This window comes from Anabrus simplex, chromosome 1, assembly GCF_040414725.1.
Source record: "Anabrus simplex isolate iqAnaSimp1 chromosome 1, ASM4041472v1, whole genome shotgun sequence".
Lineage (NCBI taxonomy): Eukaryota > Metazoa > Arthropoda > Insecta > Orthoptera > Tettigoniidae > Anabrus > Anabrus simplex.
In genome coordinates this window covers 1,026,195,446-1,026,218,094 of record NC_090265.1, presented here as the reverse complement: position 1 = coordinate 1,026,218,094, position 22,649 = coordinate 1,026,195,446, and the positions used below count along the sequence as shown (strand labels likewise).

Here is a 22,649-nt window from a genome sequence, read left to right as displayed (position 1 = left end):
GACTTATATTATTATATAGAGCCTATACAGGAGAAGAAGCATGGGGAGAAATCCGTGAGAGGCTTAAGTTGGAAAATAATTATATCGTCAGAACTGACCACAAGTATAAAATTAGAAGGAATTTTAGCAGAAGCGATTGGGGTAAATTTTCATTCATTGGGGAAGGAGTGGAACGGTTTACCAGGGGTAGTGTTTGATCCTTTTCCAAAATCTGTACAGATATTCAAGAAGAGAATAAACAGCAACAGGGAAAATAAATGAAATGTTAGAGGGCATTCGACCAGTGCAGGCTATTAAATAAAGAATGTGAGTGAAAAAATTAATTCCATCTCCTGGTCCATGGAATTTGGACAGCCAACAAAGTAGGGGACTGCCTGTAGGGGTGAAGTACAGTGGGGACTTCGAGGGCCCTGGGACCGCTACGGTAGCTGTGAAGGCCCTTCAGGAACTCTGAAAAGTGGTGGCAAAAGGGGCTCTGGTTAAGACGCAGCAGGTCGTTATGCTACTTAGGTTCCAAAATGGGTATTAAAAATAAGTACATAAATGCAATGTAAATGTTATTATACCAGTTGGATAGTATTATTTGAAGTAATTCCGCATACTGTATATGAGTTAACTATGTTTGTAAGGATAGGAGACATTATAAGTAGAATTTTGTAAACATTATAAATTTACTAAGGATGATCTGTTTGTTTAATAGAAAAATTGTTAGCGTAAATTATATATTATTGTATTCTAGTAAAAGTTTCTTCTCTTGTTAATTTAAAATTAAGTGCTTGACAATAATGTATTTTAGTGTACCATTTGCCACCATTCGCAAATAAAGATATTTTGATTTGATTTGATTTGATTTGATTTGATTTGATTTGATTTGATTTGATTTGATTTGATTTGATTTGATTTGATTTGATTTGATTTGATTTGATTTGATTTGATTTGATTTGATTTGATTTGATTTGATTTGATTTGATTTGATTTGATTTGATTTGATTTGATTTGATTTGATTTGATTTGATTTGATTTGATTTGATTTGATTTGATTTGATTTGATTTGATTTGATTTGATTTGATTTGATTTGATTTGATAAGTACTCGCCATCCTAAGTACTGACGGAGGTTAGCAGAGTCCCTAAAAGGAAAATCAATACACGGAGAAGTAGCGTCTTTTCAATATCCTCTAAAATTATTGAATTACTATTTACAGTTATAAGTCCACCTGCGTTTGAATTTTCTATTCTTCACAGCAGGAAGTTCTCGAAGTATCCACTTTCATATCATTCCTGAGATCGGTTGCTCTGCTAATCATCTTTTAACCTCTTTGAAGAAGCTTCCTTATTGCGGGCCTCAACAACTCGCCGGCTTTAATACTCGTATTTTTCTCGCTGTTAACTCCATGCCCATTGTCGCTGCTGCGTCGGCATTGCCGCCTCTCATCGGCATTGTTACCACCTACCCACCACATACACTGGTTATCTTCATTCCTACAGGGTTAACTAATATTTGCTATTTATCTTAGGTTATTTATATAATTCCTATGATTGGAAGTTCAAAAATTTATCGATAGAATTATAATACAGGCCTACTTTCAAATATGTACGTGAACATTGAACGCATGGACATTTCCATCGACACCCATTAATATTTGTTAGAAAACTGTCAAATACTTAACATCCCATATTCAAGTACCAATATTTATAATCGTTTCAGTAGATAGCTTGTGAACAAAATGTTTCAGTTTATTGTAATTAGCAGGATCTAAAAATATAGTTTTGTTATCCATTAAGGAGTGGAATACACACACAATCATACATACCCACAGGCGGAGAAATCTTTGTAAAGTTCCCTAAAAGAAAGCTGCTTTCCGATTAAGGATGAGTGTGTGTCTTTCAGAGAAGGATAATTGCTTGCCAAATGTTCGTATTCTACATAAAATCGAATCTCGAATTAAGAGTTGAAGTGTACAAATCCTAAACTCGTACACCTTAGGTAGAGCTGGGAACAGAGCAGTTGCTCCTATGATTGCAATCGGTAGTGCGAGTGCAGCGCTCCCTCCGGTATTCTCCGGTAGTAAACTGTTGCTTGGAAACCAATCGGTGTTTTCGGTGGGCGAGCGGAGGTCGTGCGGAGGACGGAGGAACAGTACTGCTTTGCATTTCCAGTAGTGGAGCGCAACGGATGTGGTAGCGACGTAGTAAATACTGCTTTGTTAGTGTGAAGAAGGCGAATATATGAAAATATATACATTCTCATTTATTGTTAGTGTTTTATCGGATATATATTATTGAAGTCCATGCGAATAGATACATCTTTTTCATTATATTTCCTTTGAACGATGAACAGTGGTGTCCGGCTCCGCGGTGTAGGGGGCAACGCGCCCGCCTGTCACCCGGCGGCCCCGGGTTGTATTCACAGCCGGGTCAGAGTTTTTGTAATTGTAATGATTAATATCCATGGCCTGGGGACTGGGTGTTTTGACGTCCTTAATCTTCCTTTCCTCACACAGAACATTCCACACTACCGCCATTCCGATTACACGCAGGTTCATACAATATGGTGCCAATAGGGGCAAAAGATCCACATGGATCGACGCCCTGAACAAATAGCATTTTAAAGAAAATGACCAGTGTTGAAAAACAAACCGAGAAGCGGGACTCGAACCAGCGATTACGGAGCTTGAACGCTAACCACTCGACCACCGCCGTTTCGTGTTCGTGACTCCAACGCACTGGTACATATTCGACGCGAAAATTTCTCTTGCGATTTTCTCGATAACGCCTTAGTAGTACGCCTTACTACTTGCACATTATGTTGTCTTAATGGACTACTAAATGTGTACAAAGTTTGAAGGTAGTCCGAGATCCGAACGCCGTGGCCTCCCCTTGTAAGTGTATTGTACGTGTATTCAGTCTGTGCTTATTAAATTTGCGTCTATATTTCCTCTGCTTGATGTGTTTTGTAGATAATGCAAAGTATATTAGAAAATATTGTGGTATTAGTTTGATATTTAATCCCATTTTTAGATGGTATTCATGTTTTAGAATATTTAAAGGAATTTAATAAATTTTTACAGAAATTTGTACCAAAAATGCCACGAAGATAATCTGATGCATGGCATTTCTTTGAAATTACTAATGATAAACATCAGCAAATTCCAAATTTTGCGGCCACATTTACGTGACGGGTAGTAGTGCATCAAATTTGTGGGATCATATCAAGAGATATCACAAGGGTGAAATGAGCAGGTCGGCTGCAGCAGCAGAAAACAACATTGCTGTATTAAGCGAGACAGTTATGTTGTGAGAAAAGGGCATTGAATAGACGGGTGAAATACCTTTACGTTGTCATACCAATAACGTGTTTAAACGTGCCGCTACATTACATTCACTCCGTAGTTTACTCGGTACAACCGGGTGATGACGTCACAACAACTGCTCCGCTCCATCCCTACCACTAGCCAGCGCTCTACCGTCTGAACTACTCAGCTCGGTACAGCATATAAACAATTCCAATCAGTTCTTTCTCTTCAGTAATAAATGAGCTACGAGTATAATTTATGTAAGAGCATCGTTTATACCACCTGTTCACATGCAATGGAATATAATTATTACTTAAACATTTTAACTATAATAATATTGTAAATGCATTTGTAAGGGCATAATACGTGGCAATATTCAGTCTACATTATTCTATCCACCTGCACCTATTGCAAACTGAATTTCTTCTTCTTTATCTGATTACCCTCCAGAGTCGGTTTTTCCCTCGGACGCAGCGAGGACAGTGCGCCTGAAGGACAGTGCGTGGAGCTTCAGACTCTGGGTAGGGGGATACAACTGGGGAGGATGCTCAGTACCTCAGCAGGCGGACTCACCTGCTACGCTGAACAGAGGCCTTGCGGGGGATGGGAAGATTGAAAGGGATAGACAAAGAAGAGGGAAGGAAGGGGCCGTGGCCTTAAGTTAGTTACCATCCGGGCATTTGCCCGGAGGAGAACTGGGAAACCACGGTAATCCACGTCCAGTTGGCTGAGGGGGGAATCGAACCCACCTCTACTCAGTTGACCTCCCGAGGCTGAGTGGACCCCATTCCAGCCCTCGTACAACTTTTCAAATTTCGTGGAAGAGCCAGGAATCGAACCCGGGCGTCCATGGGTGGCAGCTAATCACACTAACCACTACACCACAGAGGCGGACGCAAACTGAACTTCAACAGATCAAAATCTGTTATTCATAGCTTAACAAATAATGAGGCAATCTTGAAACGACTGCAGCATTTGAATGACAAACGTAGAAAACTCATGCACCTGTGGACTTACAGTACTGAAACCTAAATTGTAATTCCACCCAAGATCACCGTTACTACATTGCCCACATTAAAGCATTTGAATTTTCCGCCAGTGAATTCAATCGGAAGATTACCGGAGGTCTCCAGAGGAAGAGCGAAAACAATTGCTCCGCTCCGCTCCTACCGTTCTTAGCTCTAGCTCTTCGTCTTAGCTATGTCATGTTCTACAGTTTCATCTGAGATTACATCGGTTCGTCATTGGACGTAGAGCTGGGAAACGGAGCAGTTGCTCCTATGATTGCAATCGGTAGTGCGAGTGCAGCGCTCCCTCCGGTATTCTCTGGTAGTAAACTGTTGCTTGGAAACCAATCGGTGTTTTCTGTTGGCGAGCGGAGGACGGAGCAACAGTACTGAATGTGTGCTCGCTTGCAGTTCCACTAGTGGTGCGCAACGGATGTGCTAGCGACATAGTAAATACCGGTACTGCTTTATAAGTATGATGAAGGCGAATATATGAAATATATACATTCTCATTTATCGTCCGTGTTTCATTTGTCGATTACTTTTGTAACAATTTGCTTTACGTCATGCCGTCTTATGGCGACGACGTGATAGGAACGGCTAAGGAGAGCAATTTCTAGGCGTGAAAATGGAAAATGACGTAAAACCATCTTCAGGCTGCCGACAGTGGGCTTCGAACGCACTTTCATCCGGAAGATAGTGGGTTCGAATCCCACTGTCGGCAGCTCTGAAGATGGTTTTCCGTAGTTTCCAACTTCTCCTCCAGGCAAATGCCGGGATGGTACCTAAGTGAAGGCTACGGCCGCTTCCTTCCCACTCCCAGGCCTTCCCTATCCCATCTCCGCCATAATACCTATCTGTGGCCGTGCAACGTAAAACGAAACAAAAAACGTATCCACGACCCAAAGTCTCACACTCCAGTACACTGTCCTTGAGGCGGTATAGGTGGAATCTCTGTCTGCATCTGAGGGAACACCCCACCCTGGAGGGTAAATTGATAGAAAGATTATTATTATTATTATTATTATTATTATTATTATTATTATTACTATTATTATTATTATTATTATTATTATTATTATTATTATTATTATTATTATTATTATTATTGTACTCCCATAACCACTTCTGTGGTTTTGTGCGACGCTGAGATGCCGGCATTTTTCCCCACAGGAGTTCTTGCATGTGCTGGTACACCTGCCGACATGAGACTCTCGTATGTGACCACCTTCAAGTACCGCCGAGCAAAGTCGGAATTGAAACCGCAAGCTTGAGCTCAGAAGACCTACTCAGCCCGGTACAGCATATAGCTAGTTCCAAACAGTTCGTACTCTTCAGTAAAAATTGAAATGGTGTATGACTTTCAGTGCCTGGAGTGTCCGAGGACAAGTTCAGCTCACCAGATGCAGGTCTTATGATTTGATGCACGTAGGCGACCTGCGCGTTGTTTTGAGGATGAGATGATGATGAAGACGACACATACACCCAGCTCCGGTGCCAGCGAAATTAATTAATTAAGGTTAAAATTCCTGATCCTGCTGTGAATCGAACCTGGGATCCCTGTGACCACAGGCCAGCACGCTAACCATGTAGCCATGAATCTGGACGTACTCTGCCGTAATAAATGAGCTATTAGTATAATTAATGTAAGAGTATCATATATAATACATGTTTACATGCAATGGAATATAATTATTACTTAAACGTTTTTACTATTAATAATATTGTAAATGCATTTGCAACGGTATAACATATGCCAATATTCAATCTACAGTATTCTATCCACCTGTACCTATTGCAAATTGAATGTCAGCTGATCAAAACCTGTTATTCATAGCATAACAAATAAGGCGGCGATCTTGAAACGACTACAGCATTTGAATTACAAACGTAAGGGAACACGTGGATCTGCGGAATTAGTAATGAAATCTAAATTGCAGTTCCTCCTAAGATCACCGTTACAACATTGCCCACATTAAAGCATTTGAATTTTCCACCAATGAATTCAATCGGAGGACTACTGGAGGTCTCCGGAGGACGAGCTAAAACAACTGCTCCGCTCCGCTCCTACCGTTCCCAGCTCTAACCTTAGGCACATGCAGGTTAGGCATTATTAAATACAATATCAAGTTGAAGAAATTCCTTATTCAAGTATTGTCGAAGATTTATACTACTGTTGAACAGCTATCACTTCAGATCAAAAATTAGATGTATGGCTTTTCAGGCGTTTGCTCTATTAACCAGCGTTTCGTCTTAGGTCTGACACTAGACCCGTCAGAGTGGGATGTGTCAGACCCTACCCACTGACGCTGGGGTGTATGCAGGTGAACTTATCAGAAGCGTATAATCTATTAGTTTCATGGTCCGTATTGATACTTCAAGTACAAGTATGAAGGATGAGTTCACCTAATCAGTTATTAGAAGCCTATTTAAGAGGCACAGTCTGATAACTGCATACGGGAGATAAAACTCCACAATGGAATTAATGCCCACCTAGCAATTACAAATGGAAATTCCAAGTTCCCATGGAGGGAATTAGATATTTTTCCACCAACAGAGCATATAAAAAAAAAGATAAAACTAGATGTATGGCTTTTCACGCGTTTGCTCTATTAACAAGATCAGACATGTTTATGTGTGTTGTTATTTTTGTGTGTCATATTTTGAAGTCTGTACAATATAATTTGACAAAGTATGTGCTATTTTATGACGTGATGGACTTAAGAAAATTTGGAGGTTTTGTAACCATCAGTCCGAGTGAAGCAGCGTACGACAGCTAGTTAAGTGTAATTAGAGAGATAAACTAGTGAATAACTAATGCAGTACAGACAAGAGTGACAGCATGAGTGCACCCCCGTGGGGCTCAGTGATAAGAGTAACATATATATGTCCTGCCCTTACCATAGGTGCTAGGCAAGTAGTCTTCAGTACCACCATCATGAAAGGTGAGTTCTCTTCCTCCTCTGTGTTGATAATTACAAGTGTAAATTTAAATTATTCAGGCACTACTTGAAATGAGCGTGCTGGCCGAGTGGGTCGAGTCACTTAACTGTCAGCATCCATTCAAGAGCTGGTACGTAGGTTCCAAATCTAGTGCTGGCAGTCCTGATGATGATTTTCTCATTTTCACACCAAGTTAAGGATTTATCATAATTATGGCTATGACCGCTATCTTTGCAATATTAGTCAGTTCTCGTCCCCGCGTCGCTGGAAAGTCGAGGATACGTTACTGCTCTGTCCGGCCCCATGGCTAAATGGTTAGCGTGCTGCCCTTTGATCTTTCGAATACAAGCCCACAGTTACGCGACCCGAACCTTGCGGCCAACTCAGTAGGTCGATGATCTGTAACTACAGAAATATTTTGGAGCTCGAGTAGTATACATTTGGATGATTTAGCCAAAAACTACAAAATATAGTAAGTTATCATAGTAAAAGTCCATAAATATGAAACAAACCACATCATTAACCGTAAAATGTATACAGAAAATGAGAGTTTCAGTACGGGAATATAATGTTTTATATTTACATTTATACACTTCCAGCCGCAGTCTCTCTATAATTCGCCTGTCGGTTTCTTCAGAATAACATAGTTAAGTCTTTCTTGATTGTGCGGTATATAGTCAAATGTATTATTGAAGATATTTCAATAAGCAATTCTGATGAATTTATATATTTTTAATGTACATAGATGCGATAACATGAAGGTGATAAACAGGAAAATAGTAATATTGTGGCGATAGTGAGCTGCTGATTGGTTGATATTGCTGACATTCTTCTGCCTGTTTGTTCATTGGAGCCATGAGATAAATAGTCTAATAAAATCAACTTTTGAGTCCACAATCCCTCGGTTTGACCAACGTACCTCCCATTTTTATACTTCCGTACACCCATTCATATGAACGAAACGAAAGGTAACTCTCGGTTCTTATCGTAGTATTTGAGAGTTATTTGGCGCATACTAATAATCTTCAAATGACAGCATACATTTGTCCTAAAATCCCACAAACTTTCACTAATTTTATCCTTTGCCAGTCATAACATCACATTCTGTTATCCGAAACGCCTGTAAACAGATAGCTTTCAATACTAAGGAAGGCAGATTTTGTCAGCGTTCGCAATGTTTACTATTGTAAGTTGTTGTAAGAGCAGCACTAATTTTGTTCAATTAAAAGTTACCCTAATTTACGTAAATCCTATTGTAATTCTATTACCCTAAATAGCCAATTCCCTTGAAACATTATTACAACATTTCTGGGCGGATAGAGCCTCCTCGGCTCAGGCGGTAGCGCGCTGGCCTCTCACCGCTGTGTTCCGTGGTTCAAATCCCGGTCACTCCATGTGAGATTTGTGCTGGTCAAAGCCAAGGCGGAACAGGTTTTTCTGCGGATACTCCGGCTTTCCCTATCATATTTCATTCCAGCAACACTCTCCATAATCATTTAATTTCATCTGTCATTCATTAATCATTTCCCCAGAGGAGTGCGACAGACCTCGGCAGCCGACACAATTCCTATCCTCACCGCTAGATGGGGGCTTCATTCATTCCATTCCTGACACGGTCGAATGACTGGAAACAGGCTGAGGATTTTCATTCATTTCTGGCCGAATAATATCTACTTATATTGTTTAAGTCATAAAAATATACGTATTTCCCATTCATTCTACTTCCTCAGACAATATTCCGGTAATGTTCACATTCTTATCACAAAATATTCGGAGGATGTAGTGTATTTTCCATTCAGTGGAATATGGACAGAAACTGTGTTATTATAGTCTCGAGGGCTCAGTAGAAAAAAAAAAAAAAAAAAGGAAGTGACCTGGAGATGGGTTTTCGGATTTACACACCAACTAAATCCCGAACGTGCCGGGCTGAGTGGCTCAGACGGTTGAGGCCCTGGCCTTCTGACCCCAACTTGGCAGGTTCGATCCTGGCTCAGTCCGGTGGTATTTGAAGGTGCTGAAATACGTCAGCCTCATGTCGGTAGATTTACTGGCACGGAAAGAGCTCATGCGGGACTAAATTCAGGCACCTCGGCGTCTCCGTAAAACTGTAAAAGTAGTTAGTGGGACGTAAAGCAAAATCACATTATTATTATTATTATTATTATTATTATTATTATTATTATTATTAAATTCCAAACGTAATCAAGATATGTTCAAATATACCATAAATACGCGCGATAATCATATAGAAGTTTGATGTCATCATCTTCTGTTATCAATAGTTTTATGTTAAAGTTTTACTTCTGTAAGCACATGTTCGATATATTCCCCCTATTTCTTCAGTCCTCCCCTTAAATTCACAAAGTACTCAACAAACTAGTCGATATTTGCATTTCTCTTCCTTTTCTCTGACTATTACACCCCATAAACTTTTCCCTGTTGCATGGCTTAATACTTCCCAGTTAAAAACAAAGACCTCCAATGACTTTCTTAAGACTACAATGATTATTTGTTGACTCCTTATTGTTTCTCCACTAAATTTCCTATACAATTAAATGTGGCTTGTTATTCTGATATATGCCATTAATATTTCGAACACAATTTCCTCGTATGAAAGTTACTTCTTTTATTAAATTCGACAAGAATTAATTAAATCTACAAAAATGAAACTGTAGTCAATTATACATGGTTTCAGTTACCAGACTGTCGACCTCCTAGTTATGCCATTTAGGTGGCGTACATATCCATTCTCGATGTTCACAAAGCACTAGGAACATTTCCCACTTGGTTTCATAATTTTCTTTAAAATTGTATCTTGGAATGGAATACAAGGTCTGAATGAGAGAATAAATTAAAAAAGAACTCTTCTATCACATGTGCCCTGGAACGTTACCAGACCACTCGAATAGGTGAGGAATTTACTGTGGAATATTTACCTTTAACCCTTTATAGGGCAAAACGCTGAGGGTATTAAAAATATATTTTATGGTTGATTTGTACGTGAAATATGTGTATAACTAGGGATGTACAACTAGTTTATTGATTTACAGCTCATTTCATAAAATATGGGGTGAGAAATTATTATCCCACTGACCGTTCCAGATAGGTAATGTTCGTGTGTGGGCAGTGGGATAATAAATTCCCACTTAATATTTACGATAATGCGCTCAATACGTTTTATTACTTTATTGACATCAATATAATATAACATAATATACTACATGGCCTATGAAATAAAAAATGATAATAAAATCTCTCAAACCTAATTTACTTTGGTTGTAGAAAAATTCGAAAATACTATCCATGATTTGTAAAATGGTTCAAAGCAGTGTTTACATAACGCAACATTATATTTCTTGTTACTGTGTTTCTCCTTCTGCTCGGTAGTACACTGTGCACAGCGTCGATATGTTTCTCCTAGCTCAGGTAGATGGCTGTCCATATCTGATAATATCACCGTATTTTCGATCGCTGCTTGTCCATCAGACCTGTTTCTCTTCCTTCCACGTCCGTTCGCTTGTGAATGACCAGGGCGTTTCCTGTTCGAAAATGACTGTCTCAGTTCAGTTACTAGTTGTGACCTAAACTTCAGGTGTGACGAACCTTTTGCCTTCTTGTCTTTCATTTCCGCTTTGTACACTATGTATGAATTGACAATCATACTGTCAAGGAAGTAATAAAAAATCTTGAGCCACCATTTTCTTGAATTCTTGACCTGCCAATAAAAGATAACATGAACTTATAAGAAACTATGTATAGGAATTCCAAATATAGTAGGTTGTGTGGGTTGAATATTGTTTTTGCTTACCAGAGTACTAGACATGGTCTTCAGTGTCAGAGTCTCCACCTTCCTCCGAGTCTACAGCTTGTTCTTCCGATATTTCATCCAGCCAGAATTCAGTTTTTGCTTCCATATGCATAGCAGTAATAATCAATCTAAAATTAGTTCCAAAACAATACTGTATTAAAATAATAATAATAATAAAATAAGTATTATTGGTAGTATTATTACCAAGCTACTATTAGAGGAAATATGCTTTACCTATGTTTATGATTTTAAACCACTTCTTAGCAGGACTAAATAGCACAAATACAGTCCAACCAAAATTAGGCCTCGTTCTTACATAAAACGCATCTTTGTCGTCATAAGGGGTACTTAAAACAGTTTTAGAATAGCGAATTGTAGTAAGTTTGAAATACAATCTTACTAAGTTGCAGACAAACTATCATTGATTATGTATTAGTATTCTGAATGACACAACGGATGGATCATTATTATATTCGTGGCACAAATAGATTAGCTCCATGAATAAAACATGATAAACTGCATCTCTGAAGTATATACTGCGCCGTCCCCGCTCCCTGAGAGGACGCATAAGATCCAGGCTAGCTTAACTACGATCCTTTCTGGCTAACATAATCTACCGTTTGGGCTATGAGTTACGAATATGAGAAAGACATGCCATACGGAGCCAAAGAAATCTTAATTTACACATAGATACAACTCTCATACGTTACTTATTGAATTTCTTACGCTACCAAGATGTTGCAGCATTCATCCACTTAAATCTAAGTCTCTACACTACGGTACACATTGAAAGAATGGTTGAAGTTTTACATATTTATTACATACTTGTTTCAATCCAAAGGTCGAACATTATGCTATCCTCCCTAAAGAATTTCTAATAGAGGGAACTGCATGATCATCTGATTACCCATCCATCTCTGGCGATCATGGCCTTAATTTGTTAAATCTATATACTTCTACCCGAATGCATAATCAATCATTTTCTTCCTCTCTTAGCCTCTCTCCATACCAATATTTCAGTTACCGCATCCACATTTCTGGCGTAAGGAGAAATCGAAGAAATGTCAGTATCGGGTAAAAATACATGCAAGCGACGTTCACCTTGAATCTGCCGGTAATTGACAGGTCCGGCACTCACTATGCATTATATAAGAAACTAGCAAATGTACCCGTGCTTCGCTACGGTATTCTACATTGTATACGGATATCGACGTAAATACTGTGCGTTCATCAAATGAGATTGTTTTAAAATTGCATGTCTCTTAGCCTTATCCGAGAAATAGCATGGGGAGGTCCACATACGTTGTTTCCAATGTAAAGTGAGGGTTGCGGAGTTGTGATGATAGCGGCAGGCTCACTTGCCTACTGCCATTCACAATCGAGTTGGCAAGTTTACATTATAATTGCAGGCCCCAATGCCTACTGCACGGTCACAATCGTTTTGGGGAGTTTTAGTTACAATGGCAGACCCATTTCCTACTTTCAGACAGGTTACAGTTGAGGAGTTTTTATTATAATACCAGGCAACTTCCCTACCACCAGTCAAAATTGAGTTGTGCAGTTATCATTATAATGACAGTCCCTTTTTACTGCTGCTAGCCAGCTTACTGCCAGTCACACAGAATTAGTGAGTTTCCATGAAAATAGCAGGCCACTATGCCTAATGCTAGTCAAATTTTAGATTGGAACATTTGTTTATAATGGCGGGCACCCTGGCCTAGAGCCAAACACAATAGAGTAGGGGACTTTCGAACAAAACTGCATGGTCCCTTGCCTTCTGCAAGACAAATCGAAAAGTGAATTATTCATTAAAATGGTAGGCCCTCCTTACTAATGCCAGTTACACAGGAGTTGGAGAAGGACCCCATTCCTACTGCCAGCAGTCAAAGTCGTTGTAGGGAGTACTGATTACAATAGCAGACACATCCTTTCTCGATCGCTACAAATCGACATCAATGAATATATACAGATGGACATCCGAAAGTATATGAATGTTTACAATATTGCGGACCTTCATTTACAGATTAACTGCTGCTAAACGGTACGTCATATCGACAAAGGACCGTACCGTAAGGACCAGTATTTAGTGATCTAAATGGCTGGTCCTATGATATTTTCTCGCATCTAATCTATTCATGGGTCAGATTGAATCAGAAACGTTGAATAGGTTGAAATTTGTGTAAGAATATCTTACATTGCATTACTTTTCGGATAATTATGTGACATAGCACTTGGCTCACATATGGGTACTGGGCGGGCCAATGTTCGTGTAGAGTTTGATCATACTATCTTTCCTGTAAGTGATTGAAATGATGCACAAGAGAAGAAAAGGTTTGGAAATTAATTTCCATTAAGGCAGGTAGATTTCCATTAAGTTTTGTTGTGTGTATTTTGAGGGAGTGCAAAATCACGGTTTCGGTTTCGTATAAACCCCCAATTAGTTCAGGGATTTAGAAACAATATTTGCCCTAAAAGCTCCCCAAAGGCCAGGTGGATTCTAAATATGAAGTTTGGTGGAAATATATCCAGTAGTTTTCAAGTTAGAGAAAGACAAACAGACCATCAAACAAACAAACTAACTAACTAACAGACACCAAGGAAACCTACCCTCGGACAGATGGATGCTATATATAAAGTTTGGTTCAAATATCTTGTTAGTTTTCAAGTTGTAAGAAGTACGCTTTACACGCACCCGCTCTTGCGTAAAGTCCGCTGGGATTTGTACCGAAAAACGGTCCGTTAATGATATCTCCCTTACTAAATCCTGTAATCGAAATGATGCACATGAGAAAAAAAGGTTTAGAAATTAATTTTCATTAAGGCAGGTTGATTTCCATTAAGTTCGGTTGTGCATACTTTGAGGGAGTGCAAAATCACGGTTTCGGTTTCGTAAAAATCCCCACTCAGTTCAGGAATTTAGAAACGATATTTGCGCTAAAACCTACCCAAGGACAGGTGGATACTAAATATGAAGTTTGGTGGAAATATATATTTAGTAGTTTTCAAATTATAGAAGGACAGACAAACAGACAAACAGACAGAGAGACAAAAAGACAAACAAACAGACAGACACCAAAGCCAAAAATGATGCAGATGGTCATTATTACACCTGAAACGGATAACTGTACGGAAATTTCGCCAAAATAATCAATGTACAGACACACGGTCGTTACGATTTTATTTTTTGCGCTAAAATCTACCCAAGGACAGGTGGATTCTAAATATGAAGTTTGGTGGAAATATATCCAGTAGTTTTCAAGTTATAGGACAGACAAACAGACAAACAAACAGACACCAAAGCTAAAAATGATGCAGATGGTCATTATTACACCTGAAGCGGATAACTGTACGGAAATTTCGCCAAAATAATCAATGTACAGACACACGGTCGTTACGATTTTATTTATATATATGACGGATAAGCATGGGCACGTTGAAAAGTGCAGACTTCCACTTCGAGATTCATATCCCCTAAACGGTTTATGATATTAAGAAACGGTTTGCGCCATCGGACGCCTCATTTAACGCTCTAAATGTTTGTTTCTAAACCATATCCTCGTATCTCCCATATTAAGGGGGTAAATTGAGTTCAAATGTTGAATAGGGTGAAATCTGGGTGCATTTTTAACATTTTACATTACATTTTGCCTACTTATGTATAAGCTAGAATCATGAAATTTGGTATACATATGTCCCTTAATCGTGCCAATGTGCACACCTAACGCGATCATCCTATCATTCTTATAAGTATGTCAAACATTGAAATTTACTTGTAAAAATCACCAAATTTACGAACAATCCAGAAATACGGCCAAATTTAACGTATAAGGGAGAGAGATACGACAAAATGTCACAGGACCAAAGTTGTAGATCACTCCGAATTGAAGGGACATTGTGCCATCCGTTTTGTGATACGACTTACCGTTTAGCCAAAAAATAGCTCAAAAGGAATGTCTGCACAGTCATTAAAATTGCCTCCATATTTCGATATCTTTGGGGGTAAAAAGTGAAAAATTTGAACATCTTGGAATTTTCCCGTCCGTTAGGGACCAAAAGCTATATATTCACCAAATTTCAATTGTCTACCTCGTCTGGCAGGTTGTGCCGCCATCTTGATTTGGGGGGGATAGGGGATAAAAATGAGGAAATTCCCGAAAATTTTTAAGCCCACGAAACCTATAGGTTATCGTTTTGGATATACTATACGACTGTGTTCTTATGCTGAGCCCAAAATTTGAGCCCCCCCAGCGTGCCCCCTTCAGGGAATTTTGAGAATTTCCGATTTTTCTAGGGATCCTGGGGTCATCAGTTTCCCTCGTACCAAGTTTCAAATTTATGAGATTTCTGGAAGTGCCTCATTAATTCACGTCTTTTTTCATTTTTAAATATTTATATATACATCGCTCCAGCCCGACTTGCTTTTATATATATAGATGACGGATAAGCATGAGCACGTTGAAAAGTGCAGATTTCCACTTCGAGATTCATTTCTCCTAAACGGTTTATGATATTAAGAAACGGTTTGCGCCATCAGACGCCTCATTTATCGCTCTAAATGTTTGTTTCTAAACCATATCCTCGTATCTCCCATATTAAGGGGGTAAATTGAGTTCAAATGTTGAATAGGGTGAAATTTGGGTGCATTTTTAACATTTTACATTACATTTTGCCTACTTATGTATAAGCTAGAATCATGAAATTTGGTACACATATGTCCCTTAATCGTGCCAATGTGCACACCTAACGCGATCATCCTATCATTCTTATAAGTGTGTCAAACATTAAAATTTACTTGTAAAAATCACCAAATTTACGAACAATCCAGAAATACGGCCAAATTTAACGTATAAGGGAGAGAGATACGACAAAATGTCACAGGACCAAAGTTGTAGATCACTCCGAATTGAAGGGACATTGTGCCATCCGTTTTGTGATACGACTTACCGTTTAGCCAAAAAATAGCTCGAAAGGGATGTCTGCACAGTCATTAAAATTGCCTCCATATTTCGATATCTTTGGGGGTAAAAAGTGAAAAATTTGAACATCTTGGAATTTTCCCCACCGTTAGGGACCAAAAGCTATATATTCACCAAATTTCAATTGTCTACCTCGTCTGGCAGGTTGTGCCGCCATCTTGATTTGGGGGGATAGGGGATAAAAATGAGGAAATTCCCGAAAATTTTTAAGCCCACGAAACCTATAGGTTATCGTTTTGGATATACTATACGACTGTGTTCTTATGCTGAGCCCAAAATTTGAGCCCCCCCAGCGTGCCCCCTTCAGGGAATTTTGAGAATTTCCGATTTTTCTAGGGATCCTGGGGTCATCAGTTTCCTTCGTACCAAGTTTCAAATTTATGAGATTTCTGGAAGTGCCTCATTAATTCACGTCTTTTTTCATTTTTAAATATTTATATATACATCGCTCCAGCCCGACTTGCTTTTATATATATAGATGCTACTTGAGTTAGCTATTTTTAAAAAAAATGACTCTATTGCAATCTATTGCACTGGGTGCTTAAATCTTGACTGACCCCAAAATTAAGTACAGAATGGAATATACGGCAAATCATTGATGTCCGTATAACCAATTATTCAACTGAACATTATTATAATTCAGCTCGTAATAAACAAACTAAAAATTATAAGTCCAAAGATGTCGAACTCACCATCTTAGATTTTCAAAGAAATGATTAAATCGAAATAAAGTTAAAAATTAATAGACTGAAACAACTAAATTAAAATATGTTTGAGTAATTAAAGCATGTGGATAATTAAAACTTGTGTGGGTGCACCCTAGCAAAGAAAAATATTTACAATATGATACCTTACAAGCTAAAGTGTAGACTTTAGATATTAGATATTCAGGACGCATTTTAGGCCTAAAACCATATCTCATGAATTGGAATTCTCCTCTATTGCCTATGAACTCTTTGAGTTAATTGCTGGCTCTCACTCGGAGCTCATATTAATCTGCTGACATATAATTATTCCTATCTTTCACACAAGATATCAATAGATACCTATAAATATCAACTTGGGAGGATAGTTCCCTAATATTTCTACAAACAACTGATGAATATTCATGCTTATTATTTCTTTTATGCGCCGATATTGATAAGTCTTCTTTTAAATTAATGTAATTTTTATAAATGGTTCAACAAGTACCAGTAGGTTCCATATACTATTCCAAAATCTGAGTCTTCTCATCATCTTAATTGAACATACGTGCGACTTTATATATTCTAACGACTACTCTACTAGTTTCTTCTGAAGTATACTAGCTAATGTGGTCTGCATTGTGCGAAGACTCGACCATAAGATACAATTTATACACCTACAGTCAGCCATCAGTGATAGGGTATTGCCTAAGAAGTTACTACATTTCCTTTCGCCTGAGAATATTATTATTATTAGAAAAGCGCACGAATGTGCATTACAAAGATCATTGACCGTTTTAGTCTTTGCTATAATCGCATAGAGATTTGTTGTTGTTTTTACATCTTGTGATGTGATACATGTCACAGAACTGATCACACAGTGAACATTCACATATTTCATTTGGGTCATGATAAGACATATTTTTACATATTTTATGGTGGTACCCGTGTACTGCTAGTTTTATTATCACATGTCTTAGCTTCTGGTTGGCGTTCGTCCAATTTCGATCCAACATGGCATCTGTGCTGTAGAACTCTAGCGGAATTTCTTCTCTCTTCTTCCGCCTCTCCGCTAGGTGTGCTTCTACATTCATTGTGGATGGCAGTGGTAGTTTTATCCTCAGTCCTTCAATAAGAAAGGGTTCCCGTGCTAGTTCGTATGTTAGGCGGGAACGCGTGTATTTTGAGATGCCCATTATGGTCTTTAGGAATTTTGCCTTAACTCCTTATATGGTGGCCAGGTCTCTCTTTGTTAGTCTTTCCCATATCAAGTGGATTCCATAGGTGAGTACTGGTAGGATCGTTGTGTCAAATAGGCGCATAGCTGTTTTTAAGGATAACTGCTGTAGATTGTTGATGTCGTACATGGCTTTCATTGCTGCAACTGCTTTGTCTTTTATGTGTAGTCTGAACGTCCCAGTAGTCTGTAAGGTTATTCCCCGGTATTTGAATGAGTTTACTATTTCCACTTTGCCGTCTTCGTATTCTACGTTGTCGTTTGCTGCGTTTCGTCCGCCTTTCCGAAAGACCATCTGTTGAGTTTTTTTCCAGTTTACTTTCAAGCTGTTATTTCCTGCCCATTCAGCCAGCGCTGAGAAAGCGTGTTGGAGCTCTTCCCTCTTTGTTGACCCCAGGACCATGTCGTCTGCATATATGTAGATCACTGCATCCTTTGCTCTTTCTCTGATTGCTTTTGTTACGTCCGCGGTAGCAATATTGAATAGTATGGGGCTGAGTCGATCACCTTGCAGCACTCCATTAGTTTGGGTGATTTCCTTTGTTTTATGGGTCGCATCATCTATGGTGATCTGGTTGTATGCCAGAATATTTCTTATTAGAGCTGTAAGGGGAGTATTTCCAGCCATAGTTTGGAGTTTTGACATTAGTATATTCCTGTCTATTATGTCGAAGGCTTTTGTATAGTCTATGAAGACGCATAAAATTTTCCTTTGTGAAGCCGTTGTGCTTCCTCTATGTCACTGAGTAGGTTTTGGATTGCATGCAGGGTTCCTCTTCCTCTTCTAAATCCAAATTGCTCTTCTGGCATTTTGGGGTCTACTTCTTCAACTATCCTGTTGGTTAGGATTCTTGTTAACAGCTTGAAGATATTGCTTTCTAGAGCGATTCCTCTGTATGAGTTTGGGTCGCTGGTTTCACCTTTCCCTTTATAGAGGGTTATAAATGTTGATTTTCTCCATTCATCGGGAATATTTCCTAATTCTAGGCATTTATTAAACAGTTTGGACCATATTTCTGCTAGATGCTGCGCGGATTCTTTAAGGTGCTCATTATAAAACCCGTCTGGTCCAGCGGCTCTTTTGCATTTTGTAACTTTGATAGTGTCTAACACCTCTGCTTTGGTGATGGAAGGTATCGCTTCAAGCTGGTTGTTGTATTCAATTTCGTACGCCGCCTGTTTCCTTGCATTGTTGAGAATATGAGTGAAGTGCGTTTCCCAGGTTCCTATTTCTACGTTGCTACTTCTTGATGATCTTCTGGGTCTGATGGCTACATATGGGTCTTTTATTGCTTCTTCAGCGGTTTTTTCACCTTCTTTCTCTATATATTGATTGCGTTTTTGTGTTAGTAGGTTCTTGTAGTATTTTCGTTTTTCGCCGTATATTTGTAGATCTTCTGGTTTTGACGTCATCTTGGCTTTATGCAACGCATTTAATGTGATTTGTCTTTCTGTGTAGCACTCCTTGTCGAACCACGGTTGAGCTTTTCTTGTGTTCATTTTGTGGGTTATACTTGCTTCTGGCATATTGTTGATTGTTGCTAGGGCTTTGTTTAAATCACTTTCTTTGATTGCCTCTTCTGTTTCAGTTACATTTCCTAATGCTCTCTCTAGTTCTGCCAAGTTTATCTTTCTGCATACGGTGATTTTTTCATTTGTTGTTATAACTTTCTTTGGAATCTTGAGTGAGAATTTGGTCTGTATGGGGATGTGTTTTCTCAGCGGGGTTACTGGTGAAGTCCACAATCCCTTTTGTTCTAGAATGTGTATATCGTCTCCTTTATGGAATACCAGGTCGATGGTGCTACTTCCATTGTGGGCAAAGTAAGTTTTATGTTTAGGGTCATTCACTAATTTGAAATTTTCTTCATCAAGAAATGTGAGGACAGCTCTACATTCCATGTCGGGTTTGTCTAGTCTGCAGTTCATATCTCCTGCTAGTATGATGTTTTCTTCTGTGTTTGGAATTTTCCTGAAGGAAAGCGTTAGGAGCTCCATTATTTCTTCTATGTCTGTGTTCGGGCTTATATAAATGCCTATTACAGTGAACTTGATTGTTTTTGCAATTATTAGATTTTCTTCTGTATGTAGGGTCTTCATGGGTCCTATCCATGGTTTGTAGTAGATAGATACACCTCCTGATGGCCTTCCTTCTGTTGGTTTCCTTGCTAGGGAGTGGATAGAGTAGAATCCTTGTATGTCTATATGTTTCGTGAGGAATGTTTCTGTGAGGACTAGTATGTCTAATGTTTGTAAAGCGTTTTCTGGTGCTTGTTTTAGTAGTCCGTTTAGCCCTTCTACATTCCACAGGAGCATGATTATGGGATTATTCGAGAGATACGCCTTCGTTCCTCCTGGAGAAACGAAATCGAAATCGGCGCACAGTTATTCTTCTTGGCCAGAAGTCAGGATTAGATGTTAATTCTAGACATTCGAATGGGATTCCAACTTTATAGGCTCTGTTTTCTCCTCTTGTTGTGATCTCTTCGCAACTGATGTTTCCTCGGATTCCTTTCTTCCTCAGATAGTTTGTCACCATTTCTGTAGTCGTTTCTTGGTTCAATTTCCCAATAAATAGCCAGGCTTTCTTGTTTGCCGCTTGTAGATCATCTTCTACTGTTTCAGTGCCAATTAATATTTTAGGTGCTGGTCGGCGTTGTTGAGTGCCTTTTAATTTTAGTTGTGGTTGCTGCTGTGTATTTCTTTCTTCTTCCGTATCCGCTCTTATTTGTACATTTGTGTTGTTGTCTCTTGGTTGTTGCTTATCGTTTCCTTTCTCTGGGAGTGGGGGGAATTCTTGTTTGGAATCCTCGGAGTCTTTGTTCCTATTGGTTGTTTCATTGGTTTTCATACTTTTTTGTTTGGTCACAGATGGTTCCGGTTCCCCTGTTGAGTATCGGTTGATTGCTTTCTGTACTTTTTGCTCTATGACTGCATCCAGTGTTTGTTGTATATATTCTGTCATTGATTCCACCTTGTGTGTCAGTTCTTCTATCTTTGGGTTATTTACCAGCATGCCCTCTATTTTGGACATGAGTTTCTGGAGTATGTCTTCTTTCTGTTTAATTGCTTGCAGATTTAATTTACAGGTCTTACATATCCATGTTAAGTTGCAGTTACTTTTGCACATTATGTCAAATTCTCTTTGTTTTATTCCAGCGCAGTCTTTGTGATGCTATAATTCACAGGCTCCCTCGCACTGTATTGCTTGTTCGTCCTCTTCAAATCCTTTCTTGCATGCACCGCACTTCTCTTCTCTTTGGATTTCTGTGCGTTTATTTGGCGACATCTTTGGGCAGGTGCGCACTTTCCGTTTCCTCTAACGGTGTTTACTCTGTGAGTTTTTTAGTCGTCCGTAATCGCTTTGTCTTTGTTTTTGCACTTGTATAAATTGTAGTCTGCTATAAATGTTGTACACCTGATATTGGTTAGTTGACACTCGTGTTAGTTTGTCTCTTTTAGGTATCTGATTGTTCTATTTGTCACTTACGGGTTGATTTATTTGGACTATAGGCGAACAACTTCTTTCGCATAAATTTATAACGTCATGGCCATCTATATACACTTCTTGATAACTGGAGAACTATCCACGAGTATTTATAAATTCCAGGATAGCCAGCGGAGTTTTATATATTAAGTTAATATCGATTGCTTCTTGGCGAATACTTCTCAGGCATTCTGGGGCGAAAATTTAAAATGGCGGGTATAACACAAATCCTCAATAGGCAGTTTTGTTATCCGATAGGCCGTGATTTCCAATTGTAACCGTCACTGTCGATTGTTTACCATGTTCATAACAACAATGGCTCTCAACGGCTTCATGGACCACGGAACGCTATTATGTTACACTAATAAGCTGTATGGCTGGTCATTAAACAAATGTACACAAGAATTCCGAATAACTGATCGAACACTTAACTATTTGCAGTACAGTTTGCCTGTTTCTATCTCAGATACGACGCATCACCGCATACATTTCACATGAACAATTGTGAACTGTGACTTTTCCCCAGTCACTGCACACAAATATTATTTCACGTGTATATAAACACAAAGCTGATTCCACCAAATATACGTCAGTAGAGTTCTCATAGAATCGCTAAATGTATTACGATATGCACACGCAGAACAATAGATAGGAAAAACACATACACGAAAGTTAATTCAAATTACAATCCACCAAATATAACTGGAAAGCGTGAAATCTTTATATTTTTCCGTCTTCATAGACACTGGATGATATCAATGTAACACCCAATTCCAATTATCTGTGCTACACCGATATTTTAAAATGTATAACAAACATAAAACACATTTCCTCATACAAAACACCACACCTGTACAAAACAGCGTATACGCCTGAGAATAGATCAGAATTAGAAAACATCTGTGACATAGTGAATATGTTCGGTTTCATCCTCCAAACTGAGACTTCATTGGTACTACCAAGTATGCACGCTAACCAACAGGTGTCACTTCAATCATCTGTGAACTTTCTCATGCTTGCTCGTAAAAGAAATAGTACACATAAATGCTACATATTCATTTCCACTTAGTACAAACTCAACTTGAAACAATTGAGTCCACTACTACATCACCGTGCTCATACTCGCGAAGAATCAATAACTACCACCATTCTAAATTATCAATCTCATATCAACTTCTCTTAAAATAATCATTATTATACTTACAAACATATA

General features: G+C 38.7%; 1 protein-coding gene across 1 annotated transcript in view; it reads left to right on the top strand.

Moving 5' to 3' along the window:
* The first annotated feature begins 7,144 nt into the window (after positions 1-7,144).
* The window catches only part of LOC136857914 (uncharacterized), a 175,974-nt gene continuing 160,469 nt past the window's right edge, over positions 7,145-22,649 (top strand). The window contains exon 1 of the mRNA XM_068225176.1: positions 7,145-7,247. Coding sequence (XP_068081277.1) covers positions 7,145-7,247 — 103 coding nt within the window. The remainder of the gene's footprint in view (positions 7,248-22,649) is intronic.